Source organism: Crocodylus porosus, unplaced genomic scaffold, assembly GCF_001723895.1.
Source record: "Crocodylus porosus isolate Cpor-Errol unplaced genomic scaffold, CroPor_comp1, whole genome shotgun sequence".
Classification (NCBI taxonomy): domain Eukaryota; kingdom Metazoa; phylum Chordata; order Crocodylia; family Crocodylidae; genus Crocodylus; species Crocodylus porosus.
The window spans coordinates 91,842,736-91,866,650 of record NW_017728947.1 but is presented as its reverse complement, the minus strand read 5'-3'; the positions used below and the strand labels follow the sequence as shown (position 1 = coordinate 91,866,650).

At 36.4% G+C, this 23,915-nt stretch overlaps 1 protein-coding gene across 4 annotated transcripts in view; it reads left to right on the top strand.

Moving 5' to 3' along the window:
• DICER1 (dicer 1, ribonuclease III) overlaps positions 1-23,152 on the top strand; it is a 109,385-nt gene extending 86,233 nt beyond the window's left edge. For all 4 annotated transcript variants that reach the window (XM_019552465.1, XM_019552463.1, XM_019552464.1 and 1 more), the window contains 10 exons: positions 2,367-2,549; positions 2,814-2,919; positions 3,030-3,205; positions 3,497-4,286; positions 5,977-6,132; positions 11,096-11,981; positions 14,427-14,695; positions 17,442-17,604; positions 17,728-17,803; positions 18,095-23,152. In XM_019552465.1, coding sequence (XP_019408010.1) covers positions 2,367-2,549; positions 2,814-2,919; positions 3,030-3,205; positions 3,497-4,286; positions 5,977-6,132; positions 11,096-11,981; positions 14,427-14,695; positions 17,442-17,604; positions 17,728-17,803; positions 18,095-18,260 — 2,971 coding nt within the window. In that variant the 3' untranslated portion in view covers positions 18,261-23,152. The remainder of the gene's footprint in view (positions 1-2,366; positions 2,550-2,813; positions 2,920-3,029; positions 3,206-3,496; positions 4,287-5,976; positions 6,133-11,095; positions 11,982-14,426; positions 14,696-17,441; positions 17,605-17,727; positions 17,804-18,094) is intronic.
• The last annotated feature ends 763 nt before the right edge of the window (positions 23,153-23,915 follow it).

Sequence of the window (23,915 nt, the reverse complement as noted above, 5' to 3'; positions counted from 1 at the left end):
TGGACCAAATTGAGCCCTTAGGTCTGGAAACTTGACAGTAGAGGAGAGGTGGCAGCATTAATTGGATGCTGTGACAAGTAATGCTGCCACTGCTTTCTTGCAGGAGCCCCATGAGCCAGATGATGGTTTTTGGGGAGCCCTATGGGCCTGGTGACATAACCTTGCAGGCAGGGCTACTCCACAGTTGGATCCGGTGCTCCAACTCCCTGCTGTATCTGGCCCTGTGCCACCAATCTGGGCTGCAGGACCAGAAGTTTGAGCACCGCTAATCTAGATACTTGCTTACTACATCTCACCGCCTGTGGGTAATGGAGGACTCTTGGATATAGAGTCATAGACACGCTCACACCAGAAAATACACTTATCTGGTAAAGGGGTTAAGGAGGGAAGCATCTTCATATTGATTCCTCTGTTCCCGTTCTGTTGCACTGTGCTAGATCTTAAACATGCACTCTTGTCCATCAGTTTAGTCAAGAGTCCACCTACCTTCCATCTTGGCCCACAATCTTCCACTTGAACGCTAACATGCATTTTCCTACCCATCAGTGTTCAATTCCTTAACAGACTGTACAAGATCTTCCCCCCCAGGTAAGTGATTTTTGTATCGCAATGGGACCTCAGTGTGGTTCTTGCCTTTGTTGCTAAGGGTAGCCTTTGAAAACAGCATTGTGCTCCTTGCTTTCCCTCACCATGATGATTACTTTCTTAGTGATAGTTACCTCACAGGAATGATGGGTAAATCTTCAATCTACTTTTATCCAAATAAAGTGTCCTTGAGGACACGCTTCAAGTTCCTGCTGAAAATAATCGTTGCATTACAAGTCAGTCAGCAGATCAACTTGCTGGTATTCTTCAAAAAGATGCTCCTCCAGTGCTCAAGCTTTCCTGTCAGCACTGATTGTGAAAAGAGCTTTGTTTTTTCAGAAACCTTTCAGAAAGTCTCCACAGGTGTTCCTACCTGAGCTCTTGGGGGTACACTGATGTCGGTATAGCCTGTCCGATTTTATATCAAGCCATGTCAAGCAGTTACAAGACTGCTAAACTGAAACAGATTAATGTAGTCAGGACTTGTGTCACTAGAACTTAGACCAGTCCCATAGCCTCCCTGTGCAGTGGCTCTATAACTGATACCTGAAGGGTAGCTGCCTTTGTAAAGTTGTCTCTCAATCGCTGTTTGTCTGGGGACTCCAAGACTGCCTCCAGGAATATGGGCTTTACCACACCCACAGAGACTGTGTATATGGATAGTCACTCAAAAGAGAAAGTTACTTACAAGCAACTGCTGTTCTTCAAAATGTGTTGTCCATGTGCACATCTGTATCCCACTATCTGTCTTTTTCTCAGAATTGTGTGCAATTTAAGAATTTACACTTGAAAGAGAACTTGAGAGCAAGAAGCATGCACCAGCCTTTATCATTTTGGTGTAGTACACTAGGAGGGAAAGGTCTATGGGTACCGTTGAGGCAAAAAAGTCTCCAAGTGTTATGATGTATGAGCAGCTACAACAGGAGTACATATGTTGTAGGTAACTTCTCCTTTGTACAGTGCCCAACTGATTTCCAGTCTAACTTGAACAATGGGCATCATTGCGATACAGATAATCATTGTGAAAAGACTGGTAAGGGAAGGCTGCTTTAGCTTTAAATATCCAGTTTCCGAGACTACAGAATCAAGATGGTTTCCTTTTTGGAACAGGAATGAAAGATTTATTAAGAGAGATTTTACTTAATTTAAGAAGGCTTCTCAGATTTTTGGGTAGGGATGGAGAATGGTATATGCATCAGACCAAAGACCCCCAAAATACACACCATTTCATAATTTAAAAATTGATCTCGTCAGCTAGTAAGTTGTGCAAACCAAACTGTAAGCAGGCTAGTTGCTTTAAGTTAAAGAGCAGTAACAGACTCCTTTTGGGGGAAAAGCTTAGCAAAAGCACCAGTTCTAATATACAATAGCTAGAAGGCTACTTTTGAGCATTTGGAATTTGTGAGGTAGAGCTCAAGTTTGGTTTTTAATTAAATAAATTTCTAATTTTTTTTTAAAATGCTGACAACCTAATATGCATATTCCATTATTTACAAAGGATGCAATACATCCTTTTATTTAAATAGGTCATTTTGATTCCTGTTTCTTCACAGAACACTTGTATAGATTTCTGAGCTGATTTTTTTTTTCTGTTCTTATCCTGTGCTTATTTCTGTAGTTCTTGATCCAGTACTCTTTTAATTTTCTGTACATAAGAGCTAATTCTTTGAGTTTATTTGACAACTTAGAAACATCTGATCCAATGAAGAATTTGAGACTTCAGTGAAAAATTTTACTTGAAGTACATATTATGTACCATACTGTTTTTTGGTGTTTTTAAGGTATCGAAATTTTGATCAGCCTCATCGATTCTATGTAGCTGATGTATACACTGATCTTACTCCACTCAGCAAATTCCCTTCCCCTGAATATGAAACGTTTGCTGAATATTATAAAACAAAGTATAATCTTGACCTGACCAATCTCAACCAGCCACTGCTGGATGTGGACCACACATCTTCAAGGTAATGAAATCAATATAATGTGCATTTGTGTTTTATTTGTACAGTCTTGAAACAGTTGTTATAATGTACCATTTTAGTTTGTTAGTTAACTTTTGGATAACATTTTGAAGGCTTATATTTATAAGTAACTGTTGATTTTTGGTGGCTTTTTGAGTGCTCAAGTTGTCAATGAAGATGGGTATGCAAATTCATTTATCATTGGGGAAAATTTAAGTCATTTTTGCTTAATTACATTAAAGAGAAAATTTCCCAATTTTTTTTTAGACTTAATCTTTTAACCCCTCGTCATTTAAATCAGAAGGGAAAAGCTCTTCCACTAAGCAGTGCTGAGAAGAGGAAAGCTAAATGGGAAAGTCTGCAGAATAAGCAGGTAATGATTTGCTTTCTAGTCTAATAGTGCATTCATCTCGCGTCTTTTAACAAATACTTTAGACCTCTGAAGACTATAGGTAAAAATAAAATTCTTTTCCTCCTTCAAAGATATTGGTTCCCGAACTCTGTGCTATACATCCTATTCCAGCATCGTTGTGGAGAAAAGCAGTTTGTCTCCCCAGCATACTTTATCGTCTGCACTGTCTACTGACAGCAGAAGAATTGAGAGCCCAAACAGCCACTGATGCTGGTGTAGGGGTTAAATCACTTCCTGCAGATTTCAGGTATCTGTTTTTCTTTCATATGAATTATAGAAATGCTGCAAAAACTCTGAAAATTTTCAAAGCTGCAACAGTCTAAAATTGATCTACTTCATCTGTTCCATGTAATTTTTCAGTTAAGGAAAATAGTATTGAATATTTGGATTGTTGTAAAAAATGTTATATGCCGAAGTTGTTGTTATTTCTTTAAAAATATTCCTCTTCCTACACCATGTAAAACATGCATATAAAATTGTTCTCTTGCTGTGTGAACATTTTTAAAGGCTTTAACAAAATTAACATTTATCTTTGCAGATATCCGAACCTGGACTTTGGATGGAAAAAGTCTATTGACAGCAAATCCTTCATCTCTATTCCCAGCTCCTCTTTAGCAGAGAATGAAAATTACTGTAAGCACAGCACAATTGTAGTCCCTGAAAATGCTGCACATCAAGGTGCTAACAGAACCTCTTCTACAGAAAAGTATGACCAAATGTCTGTGAATTACAGAACATTGCTCAATGAGTCACCCAGTAAACTCCAAATTGATGTCCCAGTAGAACTTACAGCAATTAATGGTGTTTCTTACAACAAAAATCTTGCCAATGGCAATTGTGATTTAGTTACCAGAGACTTTTGCCAAGGAAATCAGCTGAATTACTGCAGGCAGGAAATACCTGTACAACCAACTACCTCATTCCCCATTCAGAATTTATACAGCAGTGAGAACCAGCCCAAGCCCAAGCCCAGCAATGAATGTACTCTACTGAGTAATAAATACTTTGATGGAAATGCTAACAAATCTACCTCAGATGGATGCCCCAAAATGGCAGTGACCACCAGTACTTCAGAAGCTCTTAATCCCTCAATAGACGGAATGGATTCTGAAAAGAGCCCTTCCAATGGGTACTCCTCAAAAACCCTTGGTCCTAACCCTGGTCTCATTCTTCAAGCTCTGACCCTTTCAAATGCTAGTGATGGATTTAATCTGGAACGGCTTGAAATGCTTGGCGATTCCTTTTTAAAGCATGCCATCACCACATACTTGTTTTGCACTTATCCTGATGCTCATGAGGGACGCCTGTCATATATGAGAAGCAAAAAAGTAAGTAGTAATAATCCATAACTATGCTGCATAATGCTGAGTGTAATACATATTTTGTTTGTGGACTGAATAGGTGACACGATGCACATGTTAACAGATTTATAGGTCTAAAGGTAAATTTCTGCCTACTGTGGATAGATGTGGTACTATGTATGCTAGGAATATAATTACAGGATCGTGGAACCAGCACTAGCATCATGTTGACTGACACAACTTTTTGCTACAAATTTCTAAACTTAAACTTCTTGTTCATTACTTTGGGGCTAGGTACAAACATTCAAAAAGCCCAAGGTGGAATCATTCTGAATTATGCAGTTTTCTGTAAACAGAATGGGTTAGATAGGTAGCAAAAGAACACACATTCACCCTTGCTGGGGTGAGGGCGCAAATCTTAGACCACTTTCCACCATTTTTGAACCAGTCCACGTGTGCCAAACTTCTGTTCTGTTACAGGTGTAGACCAGTTTCTGATCACTTATACTGACAAAAGTTTAGGCCAGTCTGTACTTGGCCTGATGAGGAGAAGTTTGAATATAAGACTGAATATGAATTCTTAAAATTCCACTGTTCTAGACTGTATACCAAATACGTTTTAATTTGCTACCAAAGGTATATTTACTTCCCTTAGCTTTTCCAAGAGCATCTTTTGAACTAAGCAGTTTTGTAACCCTGTTGGGGGTGCCTTTAAAGACTGTTTGGCAAGGTTTTCTATCTGTCTACCACCATCTTAACATCTGGAGTAATCAATTTGATCCAGTTTTCCTTCTGCAAAATGTGGTGACTTTCGATTCAAATTCTAATAATCTGATTTTACCCTGCATTTAAAGATCAGCAACTGTTAAAGCTGGGTTGCATTTTGCACAGGGGGAATCAAGTCCCTGAATTGTTGTTGTTGTTTAATCTAGGAAGAAAGGAAAGCATATATTATGTTAACAGTTCAATATGATCTAGCCTGAAGGCTACAAGATCTATTTTAAGAATACTTAGACATTTTAAGAAAAGAAAGGTAGTGTTAAAAAGGAAAAGTAGAGGTTAAAAGCATATAGCTATGAGAAATTATTTCAATATATGCAATGAGAATACTTTTTTTCTTTCCCTCTATTCTAAAATTGCTAACATTAATTAGGCCTGAAGCATAATTAAACCCACATTTATGGATGAACTCAGAACTGTTTTTATCTAACTACTGTTAAGTTTCAATTTAGGGAGAATGTTTGCAATAGAAATTATTATTTTTCAAAGCTTGATGAAGTTGTAATTAGTGATACTGCCATTTTAATGATGCTTGTTTTTCATAACTACTGTTACTGTTTATTCTGAAGTTATTATTTAAGTTGTTTGCCTGTCATTCTGCTTCAGTTGAGTAAATTTATTTCTTAAGTTGTATGATTAGTGCCTTTTGGAAAAAAAACAAACCTAAAATTTGTTTTAAGCTAGTATTTGGTAATTGGTCATGCATGCTGTATTAGGCTGAGTTATACCTTTTTGGAAAGTTAGAAAATATAGATATATTTTAAAGTGTGATTTTTGTATTTAAGCCTGTGCACAGATGTTTACATATGTTATATTGTTTTACATGTAAGAAACAAGCATTTGCTTAGCACCTTAAATTGACTATTTTATTCGCATTTCCATATATATATTTGTATTCATGTGCATATAGATCTTCATAATAATTTTTTTCTTAAAGGTCAGTAACTGTAATTTGTATCGCCTGGGGAAGAAGAAGGGGCTTCCTAGCCGTATGGTGGTATCTATTTTTGACCCCCCTGTCAACTGGCTTCCTCCTGGTTACGTAGTAAACCAGGACAAGAGTAACACAGACAAATGGGAGAAAGATGAAATGGTAAGCTCCTATTGCGGCATATTAAGAATTGCATAACTTCCTATATACAAGTATCACAAAAGTGGAGGGAAGGGAACACAAATTTTACTTTTTATTATACTTCAGTAAAATAATTCCATACATTTTTGTTTCTCACTTTCCCTTAAAATTTCACTGTAACTTAAAGATGTGGAGGAAAGTGACAGAGAATTTAATGAGGGGAAATCATGAGACAGTTCAGTAAGTGTATATCTTAGTGGCATCAAAGGAGAAACATTTCAGAGAGGAGCATATATGCATTGATCTTGGAAACCGTGGAAGCTCATGTCTTGGTGTCCCTCTACACTGAAAACTTGAAAACTGTTGGTGGATAACTATCCATTTTGCTGTTAACCCACATTTAGAGGCAAGGTCACTTATCTCTATGTCAAAGTGAGTTAATTTTTTTTCTTGCCTTACTTTGCATAAAAGGGAGGGTTTTTCATAGATTCCTGATGATGATGATGTGGGGATAAGGAGTTAGTTAGATAAGTTTCTTAGTAGTCATTTTCTGTTGCCTGGTTGCATTTTACACTTCAGTGATCGAATACTGAGGACCTCTTTTCTGCTATGGCCTGCGACTGAACTTTATTCCTATTTCGTGATTTAAATTTAACATCTAAATGCGAGAGGGCTAAGGGACCTGTTTAGTTCCTGTTACCTTTCACACCAGGTAGTTGCAATTCTTGTACTGTACAGTCCATCTTTTGATCCTAAATGAGGGTTACAACTGGTTGTAAACTGAACTTTGATTCCTCTTGTGAGGCCCTTGTTCTGCCAGTCGTGGATTTCACATTTGAAGGAGAATAGTGCCCACTAGGGAAGGGATCCGGAATAGCCCTAAGAACTTTCAGATAATAGCTTGCAATTTTTAACCAGTCTCACTCAGTGAATTCTCACAAAGTTATATATTTAAAATGGGTGTTACTTTTCTTTACAGTATATCTTTAAGCTATTTACTTCCTGTGATTAATTTGTAATGGTTCTGTTCTTAGACTTGGGACACATGAGAAGCCCATACTCTGATTATAGAACCACCAGAGGGCACACCCGAGAACTGTTCAGCAGATATACTGAATGAATAATATTTGTTGCAGAGTAAAATAGTCTGATTATTATGGTTCTCTATTATGCCAGAGTTTAATATAAAATTTCTTATTTTCCCTTTTTAAAAATAAAATGACAGCTGATAATTACTTTAAAAAATTACTTTCCTAGCCTCCGAACAGCTTGCTTCCTTTGTCAGTCATGAACTCTAATTTGTAAAAACCATATAGAGTTTTGGTCTGGGTTGTGGGCATTTACTACAGACAGATGGTAAAATAGTGTGTTTCATGGTATATAGGTTGACCACCAGCTTTCCAATTTGAAAGATAAGGATTTTCATAGTCACAGTGTATAAGTCGGGGTCAGGCTCAGCATATAGCTGGCACAGCCCCATCCCCTGCAGGCAGTGCTGCTCCCAGGGGATGGAGCTGCGCCAGCTGAGCACCAACCTCTTCCCTGTCCCTGTCTGCTGCAAGCGGCACCAAGCCTGGTGCTGCTCACTCAGCGCTTAGCTGGCGTGGCCCCAACCCCTGCAAGCCCAGTGCTGGTTGCAGGGGATGGGGCTGAGCTGCTTGCAGGGGATGAGGTTGAGCCCAGCCCTGCCACCCAATTTTTTTTTTTTTTTTTTTTTTTTTGTGGCATGGTGTACAAGTCAAGTTGGATTTTTAAGACAGAAATTGGGCTTCAAAACCCAACATATACACCATCAAATATGGTAACCATGAAATGACTAAGTAGTGATTTTTATTCCTAGTCTGTAAGATGAAGTGTTCCAGCTAGGAAGCGAAATTTCATAATATTTTGATTGTTATTAAAACATTTTAGAAAGATGTCAGATTCTTGGCTTGGCCAAATTGAACAATAAAAAACAAGTACTTCTAGTTAGGTGATCAAACTGCTTAATTTGAGAGCACAAAAAGCATTTTATCTTCAACTTGAAATGCAAGTAGTGGCAGAAAAAGTTATTTAAAATTGAGCAGAATTTTATGAAAAAATATGTTTATTTAGGAAGAAGGCATCTAGCAGTAGTAATTCCTGAAAGAATGATATTATTAAAAAGCTAAGTTACTTGAATTTCCTATTGGCTTCCAAACTACTGGTAAAGTATTATAAAGATTGATGTTTTAAAAAATAGGGAGTAATGCATACATGAAATAAGGGCTACTGCATTCTTTCTATTAGAGTTCAGACATGTAGTTTTTCATAAAATTTTATTTCTGAAAAATTGAAGAATATTTTTTGTAATCGTAAAATTGGCAGATTCACTAATGCTTAAGTCTGTTTTAAATCTCTCCCTTGGTCTCCTGTCAATGACAGTCTACATCTACACTACAGTTACCAAAGTATAGTGTTGGGAGCTTACCTTGCTTGAGTACCAGATGCAGTCTAGCTATGGGAGTATGTAGCTCAAGTAATTTAGCATAGCTTGCTTCTGTGTTGTACAAGGTAAATATTTATACCTTGAGCTTTATGCTGCTACAGTTAGACTGCTCCTGGTACCCCAGGTATCCAGTTTAAGCTACCTTGCACTACAGCATTAGTGCAATCAGTTCTGTAACTGCAATGTTACAGCAGCCTTAATAAGAGCAGCCATAGCTGCTTTCAAGTTGGTTCTGACTTGTGCAGTTCTACATTTCACTGTCTTCTCTAATAAAGGAATATGGCAAGTCTCAGAGTATCAAATGCTTTATCTTAATCACATCTTCTAGAGCAGCATTTCCCAAATCGTGGGGTGTGTGAAAGGTTCCTAGGGTAGGATGGGAGGAGGGGGAGCAGCAACTAAAGGCACCCAAGAAGTCTACCACTCACATGGGTGCATATAATATTGATGCTGTGCATCCACAAAAGTACCAAACAAAATTTGGCAGGTTGAGAGTGGCCAGCTTCACTGCATGGAATGTAAATCTCCGATGTTTGGGAAATGCTGATCTAGAGCTTTACATATTGGTGCCATACTGTTTGCAAGCCTATGTCCAAATTTAAATATGAGGGTAGATATAAATGATGACACTACATTTAAAATGACTGGGTTTTGGGCTCTTAGGGCTTCAGGCCAGAAAGGCACTTTGGCTGCATCCCCACATGCAGGGGTGTGCATTTGCAGCAGCCAAATAGCAGTGGCACATATTTTTGCCGCTACTTTGTGCCCCAGGGCATGCCTTCACATGTGCACTCCAGCAGGTGCCAAATTGTCCCAGCTGGGGTATGGGAGGTGGGGACCAGTACATGTGCTGGTCCCTGGAGCCTTAACTGGGGGCCTCTTAGGCCATCAGTGGTGCTTATCCAGCTGCACAAGCCTGGCTAGCAGCCTGAGGGTGGCTCTGGATGGCCAGGCTCCATTTCTAGTGGTGTATGCTGCTGCTGCGTGCACCACACTGCTTTTTGTGGTGGGTTTTGTTTTTAATACCAGAACATCAGGTAGCAAGGCGCCAGTGAAAACCGTAGTGAGATATTCTACACATTCCTGGTTTTGGCTATAATTTATTATAATCGTCATTAATGAAAAACATGAAATATCACTGCTTTCTCTCAACCAAGGCAAAACTAGATGTTAGAAAATCCAGCAATAATTTTAAAAATAGTTTCAATTAAATTGATATAGTAACTAAAGACTTAGTTTTGTTTAATTAACATCTTAAAAGAGAATATTCTCTTAATGTATTCCCTTTCGGATATTATGTGGTGTTATCCTTTGTTACTTAATGGGGACCTTACTATTTTGTCAAAAATGTAATTTTTAAGAAATATGCCAAGGTTTCTGCATTTCCTATTTTTAGACCTGATCTAATGAAAGATTCGCAGCATTAGAAAAATGCATGACAAATTGGAAAAATCTTCTTGGCAAAACATAGTCTGAAAGTTCATTTCTATTGGAATTTAAACGTTCTTTTTTTCTGACTCTTTTTTCAAATGCAGTTTGTACTGTAGAACCAAATATTGGCCTATATCTAACATTTTTAGAAAGTTAGATCACTTGTTGAATCACTAACACATGCTATCCAGACTGTCACCCACATAAACATCAGACTTTTGCCAAACTAACTGGCATAAGAGCTCCTGTTTTTCTTTCTATAATATAAAAATCATCCTACATTGATTCCCTAAACTTGTTTTCCTTCATGTTTGCCAAGTAGACTATAAACTACTTGCAACTAATTATACTTGACGTGGAAGAATGCATTTTTCTGCATAAAGCAAAATGATTACAGTAGCACAAAACTAAAAAAGATTTTTCTAATTGTTTCACTGAACAAATTTTCCATTTGTATGTGATTGTGTTGTATTATCATGAGGCAATATGCCTAAGCTCTACCTTAAGTAAGGTTTATAAAATCCTTATTATGGCATTTTTTTTTTTTTTATTTACAGAACAAAAGATTTTAATTTTACTTCCTTGGGTATAGGTAATAGCGTTTAGTAGCCAGAGACTGACACAGAACATCTAAAGAGATGACTTGGGTACATCTGCCTAACTATTTGGGGTTTCCCCTCTTTCTTTTTTCTATGCAAGTAAAATATTTGGTTGACTTTTAGTTTTAAGTGACAGATGTACACATTTTTTTCTTTTGTATTTCTGTTTAAAATGTTTAAAAAGAAACAATTTGTTGTAAAACAGCAGAGGTTTCTAGTAGAAAATATCATTTGCAAATCAATTGTACTCTGAGACAGTTATTTTAGTCTTAAGAATTTGGCCTTGCTCTGTGCATGTGGTGTAAACAATGTAATTAATAATATTAACTGACAGGAAATGTTTTTATTTTTTCTTTTAAAGTTTACTGATAGTGAGCATAATATAGAGTAATATAAAAATAATTACCTACATACCTTATTAAAACAGAGTTGCATAACCACTTTTTTTTCCTTCTGCCTCATTTTATTTTTATGCTTTCTCTCTTAGACAAAAGGAGAGGGCTTGTTGCCTAATGGTAAAATTCCTGATGATTATGATGAGGAGGAAGATGAAGACCTAATGTGGCGGTTACCCAAGGAAGAAGCTGACTTTGAAGATGATTTTTTGGAGTACGATCAGGAACATATCAAATTCATTGATAGTATGTTAATGGGATCAGGGGCTTTTGTGAAGAAAATGTCTCTCTCACCCTTTTCAACCACTGATTCTAGTTATGAATGGAAAGCACCCAAAAAATCAACCCTGGGTAATGTTCAGTTTTCATCAGATTTTGATGATTTCGACTATAGCTCTTGGGATGCTATGTGCTATCTGGATCCTAGCAAGGCTGTCGAAGAGGATGAATTTGTAGTAGGCTTCTGGAATCCGTCAGAAGAAAACTGTGGTGTTGATGCAGGAAAACAGTCTATCTCGTATGACTTACATACAGAGCAGTGTATTGCTGACAAAAGCATTGCAGACTGTGTGGAAGCCCTGCTGGGCTGCTATCTGACCAGCTGTGGTGAAAGAGCTGCTCAGCTTTTCCTTTGTTCGTTAGGGCTAAAGGTGCTCCCTGTAATTAAAAAAACTGACTGGGACAGCACTTTGTGCTGTAAGAGACAGAATTTTATCAGTCAGCAGAAGACTCTTCCACCAAACTGTGCTTCCACCTCTGCGGCCAGTTTGGAGTCTTCTCTCTATAAAGACTTGGAGTACGGCTGTTTGAAGATTCCACCAAGGTGTATGTTTGATCATCCAGATGCTGAAAAAACCCTGAATCACCTGATATCTGGCTTTGAAAACTTTGAGAGGAAAATTAACTACAGTTTTAAGAACAAGGCTTATCTTCTTCAGGCGTTTACTCATGCCTCCTACCATTACAATACCATTACTGGTAAGTTGTTTTAAATAATTTCATTCCTACATTAGATATAATTATGGGATATAAAATGCAGGTCATCTTCATGAGCAGATCTTTCCTCATGAGATACTACTAGACTTCTTTATATGTTAAAAGAATTGCCGCTTTATACAAAAATGACTACGAAAATGGAGGAGAATATCTTGTTTCAGTTATTTTAGAGGGAAATCCCAGTCAACCATGTGTGACCTCTCGCTCTTTAAATGCTAGAAGGGTATGTAAGTGACTCAGGTTTGACCTGCTTCAAGTGTACAGCATATAATTGTTGAGTCTTTTTTTTTCTGTTTTCCTTCTTTAACTCTCCTCTCCATCAGCTGGATATGCTCAGGACTAATCCTAAACTCAGCTGGTTGAGTTTGCAAATAACATTGGAAAGTGCAGTGCCTTGCTAGAACTAGTTACGATAGTTTGCATAAAATAAAATGAAAGGTGGTGTAATCTGCAGCTGTTTCCCCAGTTCTCATCCCAGGAGCATCACCGTGACTATATTCCTGAGCTATAAAATAAGACTCTGTCATTTATTAGCTGAAAGGGATCATGTGGTAGCAAAATACAAAGAATAGATTGTGGTGAATTGAAAAATGTCACTGTAAAATAGTTGTCGCATTTTATACTCAAATGCTTAAAGTTAAACAGATGTTTGAGTAACTTACTAAATATTTAGCTGTTCAGAAATGTGAGCTGTTTCCATACATAATTTCTGTAATTCATATGGAGTTTTTCCTATAAAGTTTGTGTGCATTTGTGTGTGTGCACATGTGTACATGACTGCGCATAGTTTAAAAAAACTAAATGAGTTATTTACAAGGATACGACGTTGTGGTTTACAACATGAGTCTTAGACTATTTGTAATTATTTTTGTCTAAATTATATCTTCTAAAATATAATATTCACTTGTTCTAAAATCCAGAGTATTTTCTGTCAGCATGAGATTTAAAATAAGAAAAATAATGGCTCCATTTGAAATGATTGCAAACTCCTGCCATTGAGTTTACTAAGGCAGGGTTTCATCCCTGTTTTGTCTTAGTCTCCCCTTACCCCACCAGAGTTTGGGAATACAGAGGAATATTTTAGGGCCCAATTCTGTGTGTGTGCATGTTGGATAAAGTGTCCTCAGCTTTAGAAATGCTTAGTGCTTCTTAGGATCTAGTTCTTAGGAAAGAAGGATTTGTTTCAGTCAAGTGATACCTTGACCAAACAGCATGGGCTTCAGAAAAAATAGAGGTTGTTTTTCAAGGAGAAATTCTTCCCAAGAAATCACAAATACTACTGTGTTTATATGCTGAGTAAGGCTTCCATGCATAGAATTAACAGTGAATATTTCTAGGCACGTGTGCTTCTTTAAAAACACTGTTTCACAATATTCAGAGGCAATAGATGGTAGATCTTGAGTCCCACAAGAAAAATGGGAAAATTAAGGGATAGTTTCATGACCAAAGCTAATTAACACAGTAAGTCAGTGGCAGAAACTTGAATGGAATTTGGGAATTCTGATTTCTAATCTTTTACTCAGACTGGCACAGAAGACTATTCTGAGAATACTTGCATGTTTGTGATACTTTTTCCATGAAAAGTAAAAGTTAAAATCCTAGCAGCTTCCCAGTGACTAGGTACAGACAGCTGCTTTGTACTAGTCATTTCACATTTAAAACATTCTCAGTGTTTTTCTCTTCTTCCTTTTCCCCATAAACCATTCCTTTTGCTTTTTTCAGGAGTTATTCATGGCGTGCTCTTAAAAACAAACAAATGAAAAAAAAATCCTACACCCCCTTCACAATCTAAACTAACATCAACAGCCAATATTGTTTTCAGATTTCAAAATTAAAAACAGCAGTCCTGCAACTGAAATACCGCTGAACACTTAAACTTCAAGAAGCCTAAAGATATAGAAAATTGCATGAAAAATCTTAATTGTTAAATATACCTCCACTACTTTTTTTTCTTTTAATATTCCTTTCTTGGGTTTTTGTTTTATTTTTAAGTTTGGTTGCCATTCTCTTAAGTTCAGCCAGCCAATAAAATATCATTTGAATTTATTTATTTGGTACAGCTAATGCCTTTGATTTGATTTTGTAATATTGATTATAAGCCCTGATTTTTTTTTTTGATTTTTTTTTTTTGATTTGCTTTTTTTGCCACAAAGCTATAAATGGGTGCTTGATTCAGGCTTCATTACAAAGTATATTTGGTGACATTTCTTATTTTTTGAATTCACTGAGTATCTTTTAAAATAACACAAAACATAACCCCAACAAAAAGCTACCCATGTTTTAAATGTGTATATTATCTTTTTTGAGCATTTGGTTAATTTGTGGTATAAAGGACCGAGCTGTCTAACGAGGGGCCTGGAGAGAACGTGGTAGTTTAAAGAAGTTCAGTGGTGATGCCGTACGTCCTTTTATTTCTAATATTTTAAGATTGTTACCAGCGCTTGGAATTCCTGGGAGATGCAATTTTGGACTACCTCATAACCAAGCACCTTTATGAAGACCCACGGCAACACTCTCCAGGAGTTCTCACTGACTTGCGATCTGCTCTTGTCAACAATACCATTTTTGCATCATTAGCTGTAAAGTATGACTACCACAAGTACTTCAAAGCTGTCTCTCCTGAGCTGTTTCATGTTATTGATGACTTTGTCCAGTTTCAGATGGAAAAGAATGAAATGCAAGGAATGGATTCTGAGGTTAGTGGTATTTGAAAGTGTTTGTGTTTAGTGTCTGATTTTAGGATGTCATCAAATTTCTTAGCATAATAATACACGCTAGCCAAAGCAACAGGTGGTTGCCAGTAATCCAGTACTTTTATATGCTACATGCTTTTATTAAAATGTTTTACTATATGAAGGGGCTCAGAAAATAACTGTAATAGGATCAATACTAGCTATTATTCCTGGATTCTTCCCTGGCGTTTCAGTGAAGTTGGTATAATACCAACTGCATGCTTTATGCTAGTGCAACATTTTTTTCCATGCAGCTCCAAGAGCCTCCTTTATTACCAGTTTATATGCTCTGTTTCTACTGGCCAGGGAAGCCTTGTTAGCAATTTTCAAGCATACTATTTTAAAAGCAGTTCTGTTGGAGACTTGTGCACACAGGGTGTGTCTACAGTGGCCAGGGAAACTAAGTACCATATGTAATAAAGGATATGTGTTATTGGGAAATGGACTAAATCTAGCTGCTTTCAGATAAGCTACTGCACAATTCTGATTCAAACCAGTGCCCTAGAACTGAAAGACCTCATTCTGTTTCAAGCCCCTAAGCCATCCAGCTTTTCTTAATGTTTTGGTTTAACTTTTCAGTCTCTGATTTGAGAACCTAAACAATTTTCTAGAAAAGAAGTATAACTTACTTTGAGAGAGATCCCTTTTCTAAGAATATTCTAAAAGTAATGTTGATTAAATCAGTGAATAAGAACCTGCTATCTTTTGTCTTGAATTGTTTGCTCATTTGATTACTCAAATGTAAGGTCTAGAGATCAAAATATTTGAATATATAAGCATGTCTTCATAGACCTGGCACTTTACCACAAAGCAAAACCTTTCAATTTCTGTTCCAAGTTCAAAAAAGAATCAATACGATTCTTACGATTTTTAACAAGAGCGGACATTTATTAATCCTGTGAAGCCTGGATAAGGGAAAATGATTTGGTTGCAACAGATCAGATTCTGTCCTTATTTTGAATAGGAAAAGATTCTTCCCCCTTACTGACACTGAACAGTCCCATGGTAAAGAATACTAAAGATTTACACAAGTGATCTTGCATGATGATAGTGTTCCCATTCCCTCAGTTTGGTAGAGAAGAGCACCTCAGAAATCACAGCTGAGATATCAGCAAATTATAATATATCACAGGGGTCAGCAGTGGTTTTGGGCAGAGGGCCAAGAACACCTGCAACCTCAACTTGTAAGATGCTGATGTGCCAGGGCAGACAGTGGGGGGCTCGATCTTTGTTGTGGCAGTGCAGCCCTAGCCCCTTCCCTGAGGCACAACTGCCAAGCAAAATGTCTTCACATGTCATGGTCTGGCTCACGTGCCAGGGGGTTACCTACCCCAGTCTATCATTTCCCTGGATTGCTGTTACTCTCTATCCTGCTCTGCCCAGTTCCTAAGCCTGGCACTTGCTTACTGAATCTTCTGCTATTTCATCACAATTAATGCAAGAGCTTTTGCTTCTGAAGTTCCTGCCAACTAGATCAACCTTTATATACCTTTCCACATCATCAGCTCTTATTTTTCCAGATATCATTCATAAAACCTTTTAGTCTCTTCTCCTGTACCTCTTACTTTTCCTCTTTCTTTTGTTATTCCCTAACATGTTATACTAAACATGTTAGGGAAGTACTGCATAATTCCCTAACATGTTTAGTAATACTAATTATTGCTGTTTGAAGGGTGTATACACCATTTCATTTATTTTAGGAATAAATGTTGGGTGGGACTAGTACATGATATTATACTACCTACTTAAGAGGGCTGAGGACTTGCCATAGCATTTTAAACTCATGAACTGCAGCCAAACTAAGTGAGAGGCTGGCCACTGGGGGGAGAAAAAGATAGGCAGATATTCACTTATATTTATGTAGGGGAGCAGTGGTCAAATCATAGTTTTATTCACTTCAAATTTCTTGTTATTTGGACTTAAGTAAAATGATTTTTACATGCAAGTGAAATGAATATTACAGTAAGTGAATGTACTGGAATCAAGGCATGCAGCTTTTGTGCATGTACAAACCTTTCTACAATAAAAGAAAAATAGCACTCTGGAATGAATAGGATAGCATAGAAGAAAACACTGCCACATGCATTAAACACTCCCCCCCCACCGGCATCAAATAACTAAGCATACATACAGTATTAACTCAGTCTGACACTACTAGGTTGTTCTTGTTAATGATTTATTTCACTAACACATACTACACCTGCCTTCTGAGGCAAATAACCTATGAAAATTGTATATATCAGTTGCATCCCACTGAGCATGGTGTATTCATCCAGAAATTAGACTTACAGCTTTGAAAGCCTCCACCTAGAAGATATTTAAAATATGAAACTTTCTTGGCTATGCAGGCTTGCTGGCATTAACTGACTGAGACAAGTCAGTTTCACATTGGAAAAAGCATACCCATGGTGAAATCCTACAGAATTATTGCAAGTGGGATTCAAAAGCATGTATGGTCTCTGTATATGGTGTTTCTTTTCTTTGCTTTTCTTTTTTTTTCTTCCAAGTTTGAAAAACGCTAGATTCAGCAACTCGATTTCATGGGGGAATACAGAAATGATTTAGCTGTGGACAACTGTCAATGAAAGGCTCAAAGGAGGCAGTGCAGGACAGGGTGGAAGAGAGAACTTTGTATTTCTGAAGCTTGATTTAAAAAAAACTGCTTAGTACAACAGCTCCTTTTTTCACTTTCTTCAATAATTGCAAACAGCTCAGAAGATCTGAAGAGGATGAGGAAAAAGAAGAGGACATTGAAGTACCAAAGGCCATGGGAGATATATTCGAGTCACTTGCTGGTGCCATTTATATGGATAGCGGAATGTCTTTGGAAATGGTTTGGCAAGTGTACTATCCTATGATGAGGCCATTAATAGGTAATAGGTTTTTATAGAGATGAAAAACCTTTATAGTAATTGATCATCTAGTACTGTCAGAAGGAAAAAAAATCAAGTTTATGTTAGATTTGTTTTTCTTTCCTTTTCCTTTCTTCCTTTTAGAAAAATTTTCTGCAAATGTGCCCCGTTCCCCAGTACGAGAGCTGCTGGAGATGGAACCAGAGACTGCCAAATTCAGGTAAGAGTAAATTTGTTTGGGTCTGCTTTGCTGTAAAATATTTTAAAATCATGCCTCCTAAACTACTGAGGATTTTAAGAGGCTCTGAAGAAGATTCATTCGTTTTCTAAGGTGCAAGAGATGTTTCTTGTACTGACTACTTCCCTATTACATTTTCCTTACAAAACTTTCCAATTAAAAGAGAAAGATGAAAACATACATATTTAAATGTTTCACTGCCATGCAAAGAATATTAGTGTGTTGCTTCACCCTAGCGCATTGTGGCTGTAATTTGTGTTTACTTTTTTGCAGTCCTGCAGAAAGAACTTATGATGGAAAGGTCAGAGTAACTGTGGAAGTTGTAGGGAAAGGAAAGTTTAAAGGTGTTGGCAGAAGCTACAGGATTGCCAAATCTGCAGCTGCAAGAAGAGCACTACGAAGCCTCAAAGCAAATCAACCTCAGGTCCTAAACAGCTGAGACTCCTCTTAAAAATAAACAAAATTGAAAATTAAAAAAAACACACACACACACAAAATTTTTAAAAAGTTGATGTTGAGAGGAACAAATTGAAGACAGAATTTAAAGTTTGTTTGATAACTGAATAGATAGCAAAACTTTAACATGTATAAAATTTTGGAACTAATTGTAGTTAGTTTTTTTGCGCAAACACAATCTTGTCTTCTTTCCTCACTTCCGCTTTGTTTAATCACAAGAGTGCTTTAATGATGACATTTAGCAAGTGTTCAGAATAATTGTTGTCAGGTCTTTTTGGTTGACTTTTATTGTCAGTACAGCTTTGCTTAGTATTAGAAGGCCAGGGAGCTTATGCCTAATGCAGTTCCTAGATTTATATATAGTAATCTTGAAATTCCTCAATCTGTGCACTAGTGCCAGTCATAAAGCAGTTTGTAAACTGTATTGGATGATTTGGTATAAGAGAGAATAAGTGTGCCAGTATTGTCCTCTTTTTTCCTTGTCGTCTTTGCATTAAGATGACATTCCCAATCATTATTGCACTTATTTGTTAGGGACAGGTTTTTAATTCAAATGGCTGGCATACTGGTAAAATGAAATTTCAGTTTCCTGATGCCACATTGTCTTGCATAAAAAAGGTTCTTGCCTTAAATAAACCCTCATTAGTAATCTTTAATTTCTGACCTTTTTGGAACAAGCTATTTTACATTCCCTTCATTTTATTATGCATTTTACAATGATACAGCTCTATATTTACAATACAACTCATTAGTATAGCTGTGACTTTAACTTATTACAGGATTATAATAGAAATTGTATTCATATATATGTAATTAGGTTATTTTTAACAATACAGAGGAGGTGGTTAGTCTACAGATTTTTTTTAATACCATAAACAAAATATGGTCTTTGGCTAAAATTTCCAATTTTACACAAACCTGCAAGCTAGATAGTTCTGATACTGGAAACATAGTAGTGAGTAAATTGCACAGTTCAAACTGTTGCTGTAACAAAATAACCTTAGACATATCACACCTAAAATATGCTGCAGATTTTATAATCAATTGGTTACTTATTTAAAAAAATGGAGCACCTTTACACTTAGAGAGATTTCCACATAAATTTCTTACTGTACTTTTCAGAGTTGCATGCATATTTCACCTACCAAAGCTGTGCTGTTAAATGCCATGAAAGTTGATGTTTGAGATAAACTGCCGTACTTTTGATACATCTGTGATTTAGGTCCTTAATTTAGAGAACTAGCTCATTGTTTCAGTCTGTTTTGGGGAGGGGGGAGGGGAACATACTTTTTAGGCTTTTGCCTATATTTCTTTAACTAGATTTTTGTAGGCACTCTTCACTTAAATACCTCAGTTCTTTTTCTCTCTTTCTTTCTCTCTTTCTTTCTTTCTTTTTTTGCATGCATTGTTTTTCTGTTTTGGTGCTATGTTTATATATTATGCTTGAAATTTTAATTTTTTGCACTGTAACTATAATACCTCTTAATTTACCTTTTAAAAAAGCTGTGGGTAGTCTTGCACTCCCACCAATATCAGTAGAGGTTTGCTGCAATTTTGCCCTGTTAATTATGCTTGAAGTTTTGAGAAAGCGGAGCAAGGTGTGTTAATGTTTTCCAGCACATTGGTCTGAACTTGATGCTATGTTTTATGTGTTAAATTACAAATAAATACTGTATTTCCTGCTTTTAAAGCCCCACTCTCCCCTCACAAATGCACACTAAATAAATAAATAACCTGTCAGCTCTAGCTTTCTTAAAAAAAAATTCTGAGTGGCAAAGGATGGTCATTAAGCTTCTCTGAAATACAGAAATTTTTTAATTTGTTTTTTTTCTATCCAGGTTTTCTTTTATTCTTTTGGAATTCTAATAGTTCTTATGAGAATCTGGAAATAGAATTAATTTCCTCACGTGGATTGTATAATAATTTTTATATTTGCAAGAAAACATTTCTTTTAGTGATTGAGAAAAGAGAGCATTGTATCAAGTTTAAATCTTGCAAGTCTTGAAATACGTTTAAACTACTCTTGTTTTATGCAATAAAATTCTACGTAATAAATTGCTATAAACAATCCCCAGTTAAAATCTACTGGTAACTTATAACTATTTTTTGTTCCAGAAGTCAAGATTCTGCAGCATGTTAACAATTTTGGTACTTGGTCTAGGAATCTTTTTTTTGAAGATGCATCATCTGTAAAGCTTTTCTTACAAAAAAACAGGTTAATTACATTAAAGTTGTCACTATAAAAAATCTTTTGTGACTTCTTTAAGAAAACAAGTTTGTTACTTGGAACTTGGGAGGTCATGAGATCTCAGGGTTTTGAGGTGTATCAGTTAGCAGTAAATTGATAGTAAAATCCACTTGCTACCAGGTGTTTTGATGTAAAAAAAGTAACTGAATTTGGTTATTCTTCTCTGTATTTCAGATGTGTTCAGTGATCCCTTTGTTATTAGACAAAGCCTATGAATTGGACATTTGAAATGTGCGGTGGCTGACTATAAAGTAGTTTCTGCTGCTGATGCATTTTTAAATGCCGTAATTTCTCTTCCAGTGTGACCTCATTGAAATAATTCATATCTTTTGAGAAAGAAAAGTCATCTTAGTTTCCATGCTGTAGAACTGTGTTTTACCCTTCAGTTGATATGATTGTGATATGGGACAGTGTATGATATTAAAGACCTAAATCTGATAATTTGAAGTTTGGGATAGAAATCGCTTGATGTGCTATAAGCACAAGTGTAAGTGGACTGTTGCAACCCATCTTCAAAAGCAACCACACAGACTCCTCATGAATAGTGTGGGGGTTAGTTGGCATGAACCTGTTTTTGTTCTTCTTAGTCCTATTATACTGTACTTTAAACAGTCCTCCTAACTATGCTGCATTTTTATTTTTATGGCTTTTTTTGCGCTGTTCCGTTCATGTAGCACAAATAAGCATTGCACTTGGTACCATGCTTTACCTCATTTCAAGGAAAAAATATGCTTAACAGAGAGGAAAAATGTGGTTTGGCCTTGCTGCTGTTTTGATTTACTGAATTTGAAAAAGATAATTATAATGCCTGCAATGTGTCACTTACTTGCACAACTTAAATAGGTCATTTGTAATGTCTGTGGCATTTTTACTGTATGTGAAAAATACAACTAAGATGTGTTACGAAACTCTTGATTGTATTTTAACACTATTGTTTTTTATTACATCATTTTTACTGTTATGTGAAGTAATTAAAATTAGAATGACCTCTGGCACTCCTGTAATTATCTCTGAACAAACCAACATGTTATGCACAGTGTAGTTTTTTGCTACAAGACAGCCCATAGTAATTTGGTCAGCTTTAACTAAATCTCCCTTCTTTCTGGATATCAAGGGCCATGTACTGACTTCTGAAGTGTTTGTTCAGCTTGATGCTGCTAAAGTTCATATAAAAAGGCCTACTATTTTTTCAGTCTCATTAGATGAAGTTACACTGACTGCAGAGTACAGAATTTAACAGGAGTTCAAGCCAATCTGAGTACAAGCTCGAGCTGAATTCAGGGTCTCATAGACTTGGGGCCAGATCCTCAGCAGGTATAAACTGGCATCACTCCATTGAAATCTGGAACCACATTGGCTTACCTCAGTTGAGGATCTAGTCTATTCCAGAACTTAGATTTCTGTCCTTGTACATAAATATACCAGTGTTTCTTATACTGGGACATGCAGTGAACTTCTAGAGGGTATGTGAGAGGAAGAAATGAAAATCAGAAGAAAGAAAAAGGGAAATGTAAATGGGAGAAAGGAAAAAAAATGAAGAACAGCTGTCAGATATATCCCTGAGGTGGTTGGAAAGGTTAGAGTGTGGTTCTGGTGACAGTGTTACTTTTTTATTATCCATAACATGGAATCATAAGGATACACAGCAGTAGGACTCAAAAAAGGGGTGTGCAAGCCAAGAAAGTTTCAGAAGCACTGAAATAGAGCCTGCAACTGGGGAATGTGTTCTCATGTGTACACCATACCGATTGTACGCACCTATTTACATAGAAAATACTAGAGAATTTGGATCCCAGTCTTGACAGTGCTTGGAAACTGGAAAACATCAGACTCTTTCGTAATTTGCTGTGATTTTACATTTGTCTGTTTGCCTAAATCCTGTTGGGTTTTTTTTGTTTTTTTTTTATACAAACATTCACATGGGAGTTCATGAATTTGTTATATGATTAATATGAGAAGGATTTTGACTTTGGTACTTGATATCGAGATATATATTGTTCAACCACTTTAATTTTCAAGAAGTTAAAATGATTTTACACAATGAGTTCTTAAACAGCTGAAACACTACAATTATGACCATGAAATGTTATCCAAATATCAACTGTAGCTCCATCAAAATTATGTAAAAAAAAATATTTATAGAGGTCATTGCACTGTACTCCACGAGCAATTAATTTTAATTTATCTCACAGCATCTAAAAGTGTGTGTACATTTTATCCAATGTATTGCATAGTTTTCTTCCCTTTTTAATTTGTCTAGCAACCACAGACTATTTAAATTGCTTTGTAGATGCGTTCAGAATTTACTAAAGCAGCAAATTACATAGCAGAAAAAAATGTTTGTGAACAAGAATTGGAAATTGCAGGCATTTTTATTGTAAATAGTTTTGACATAAAAGATGGTTAAAATCAAGTAGAATGAATAACAAATAATTTGATGGATGGACAATAAAATATTTACCATCACATGCTGCAGCTGTCTTTAAGGGACATAAAATGTAATTCATTCATACTGTAATCATGCTGCAGAAATTTGCAGTCTGCACCTTATGGATCACAATTACCTTTAATAGTTTTTTGTAAAAATTGTAGCTGAGTATATCTCCAATAAAGTTATGGTCTGTTCACTTTGTTTTGTGTCTCTCTCTTTTTTTCTTTTTTTAATTTAGATGATCTCTAATAGTCATTTACTCTTCAGAGCACTTTTGCCTTTTGGTTTGAAGCTACATATTCATCTTTCCAGTTAAACTTGTATTTTAAAATACAACTAAGATGTAAAGTTTCTGTACAGCTCTGCTTATCCCATTTTATTGATGAATGGACTATCAAAAAAATTGTCAAGGTTTCTTCATAACTATATAAATTACTCTTGGGGGACTCGGGTTAAAATTGATGGCCTCAATACCACAGTTCGCTCTGTGCGAGTAGATTCTTATGCCTGCAGTTCCCTCCCCCTAGTCTGAAGGATTTCACATGGACTCAGGGTCTGTTTATTCAGATATCGCTGCACAACTTTGACCCCGTCTTTTCAAGGAAAAAACTAGTGTCCTATGCTTTTATTTTAAAAAATTAAAATATGCTAAACCAAAATAAAAGTTGTAATCACTCTTTTTACTTGCAGCACCCTGCTTTCTTTGGTGTTTCACTCATCTTGGATCCTGGAAGCAGGCTAGCCTAGCTTTCTGGCTTGTGAACTGGGGCAGGGGGATGCAAAACAGATTTGTTGGTCACCAATCAGGGTTTTGAAAACAGCAGTTTGATGTGCCTCTTGGTATCTGCAACAGGTCATTTTCACTCCTCTTTTTAAACTGTGGACCATAGAAGAAAGCTCAGTAAACTACCCATGTAGCTCCCAAGTCTTTTTTCCTTTGGGAGAGAGGGGTAGGAGTT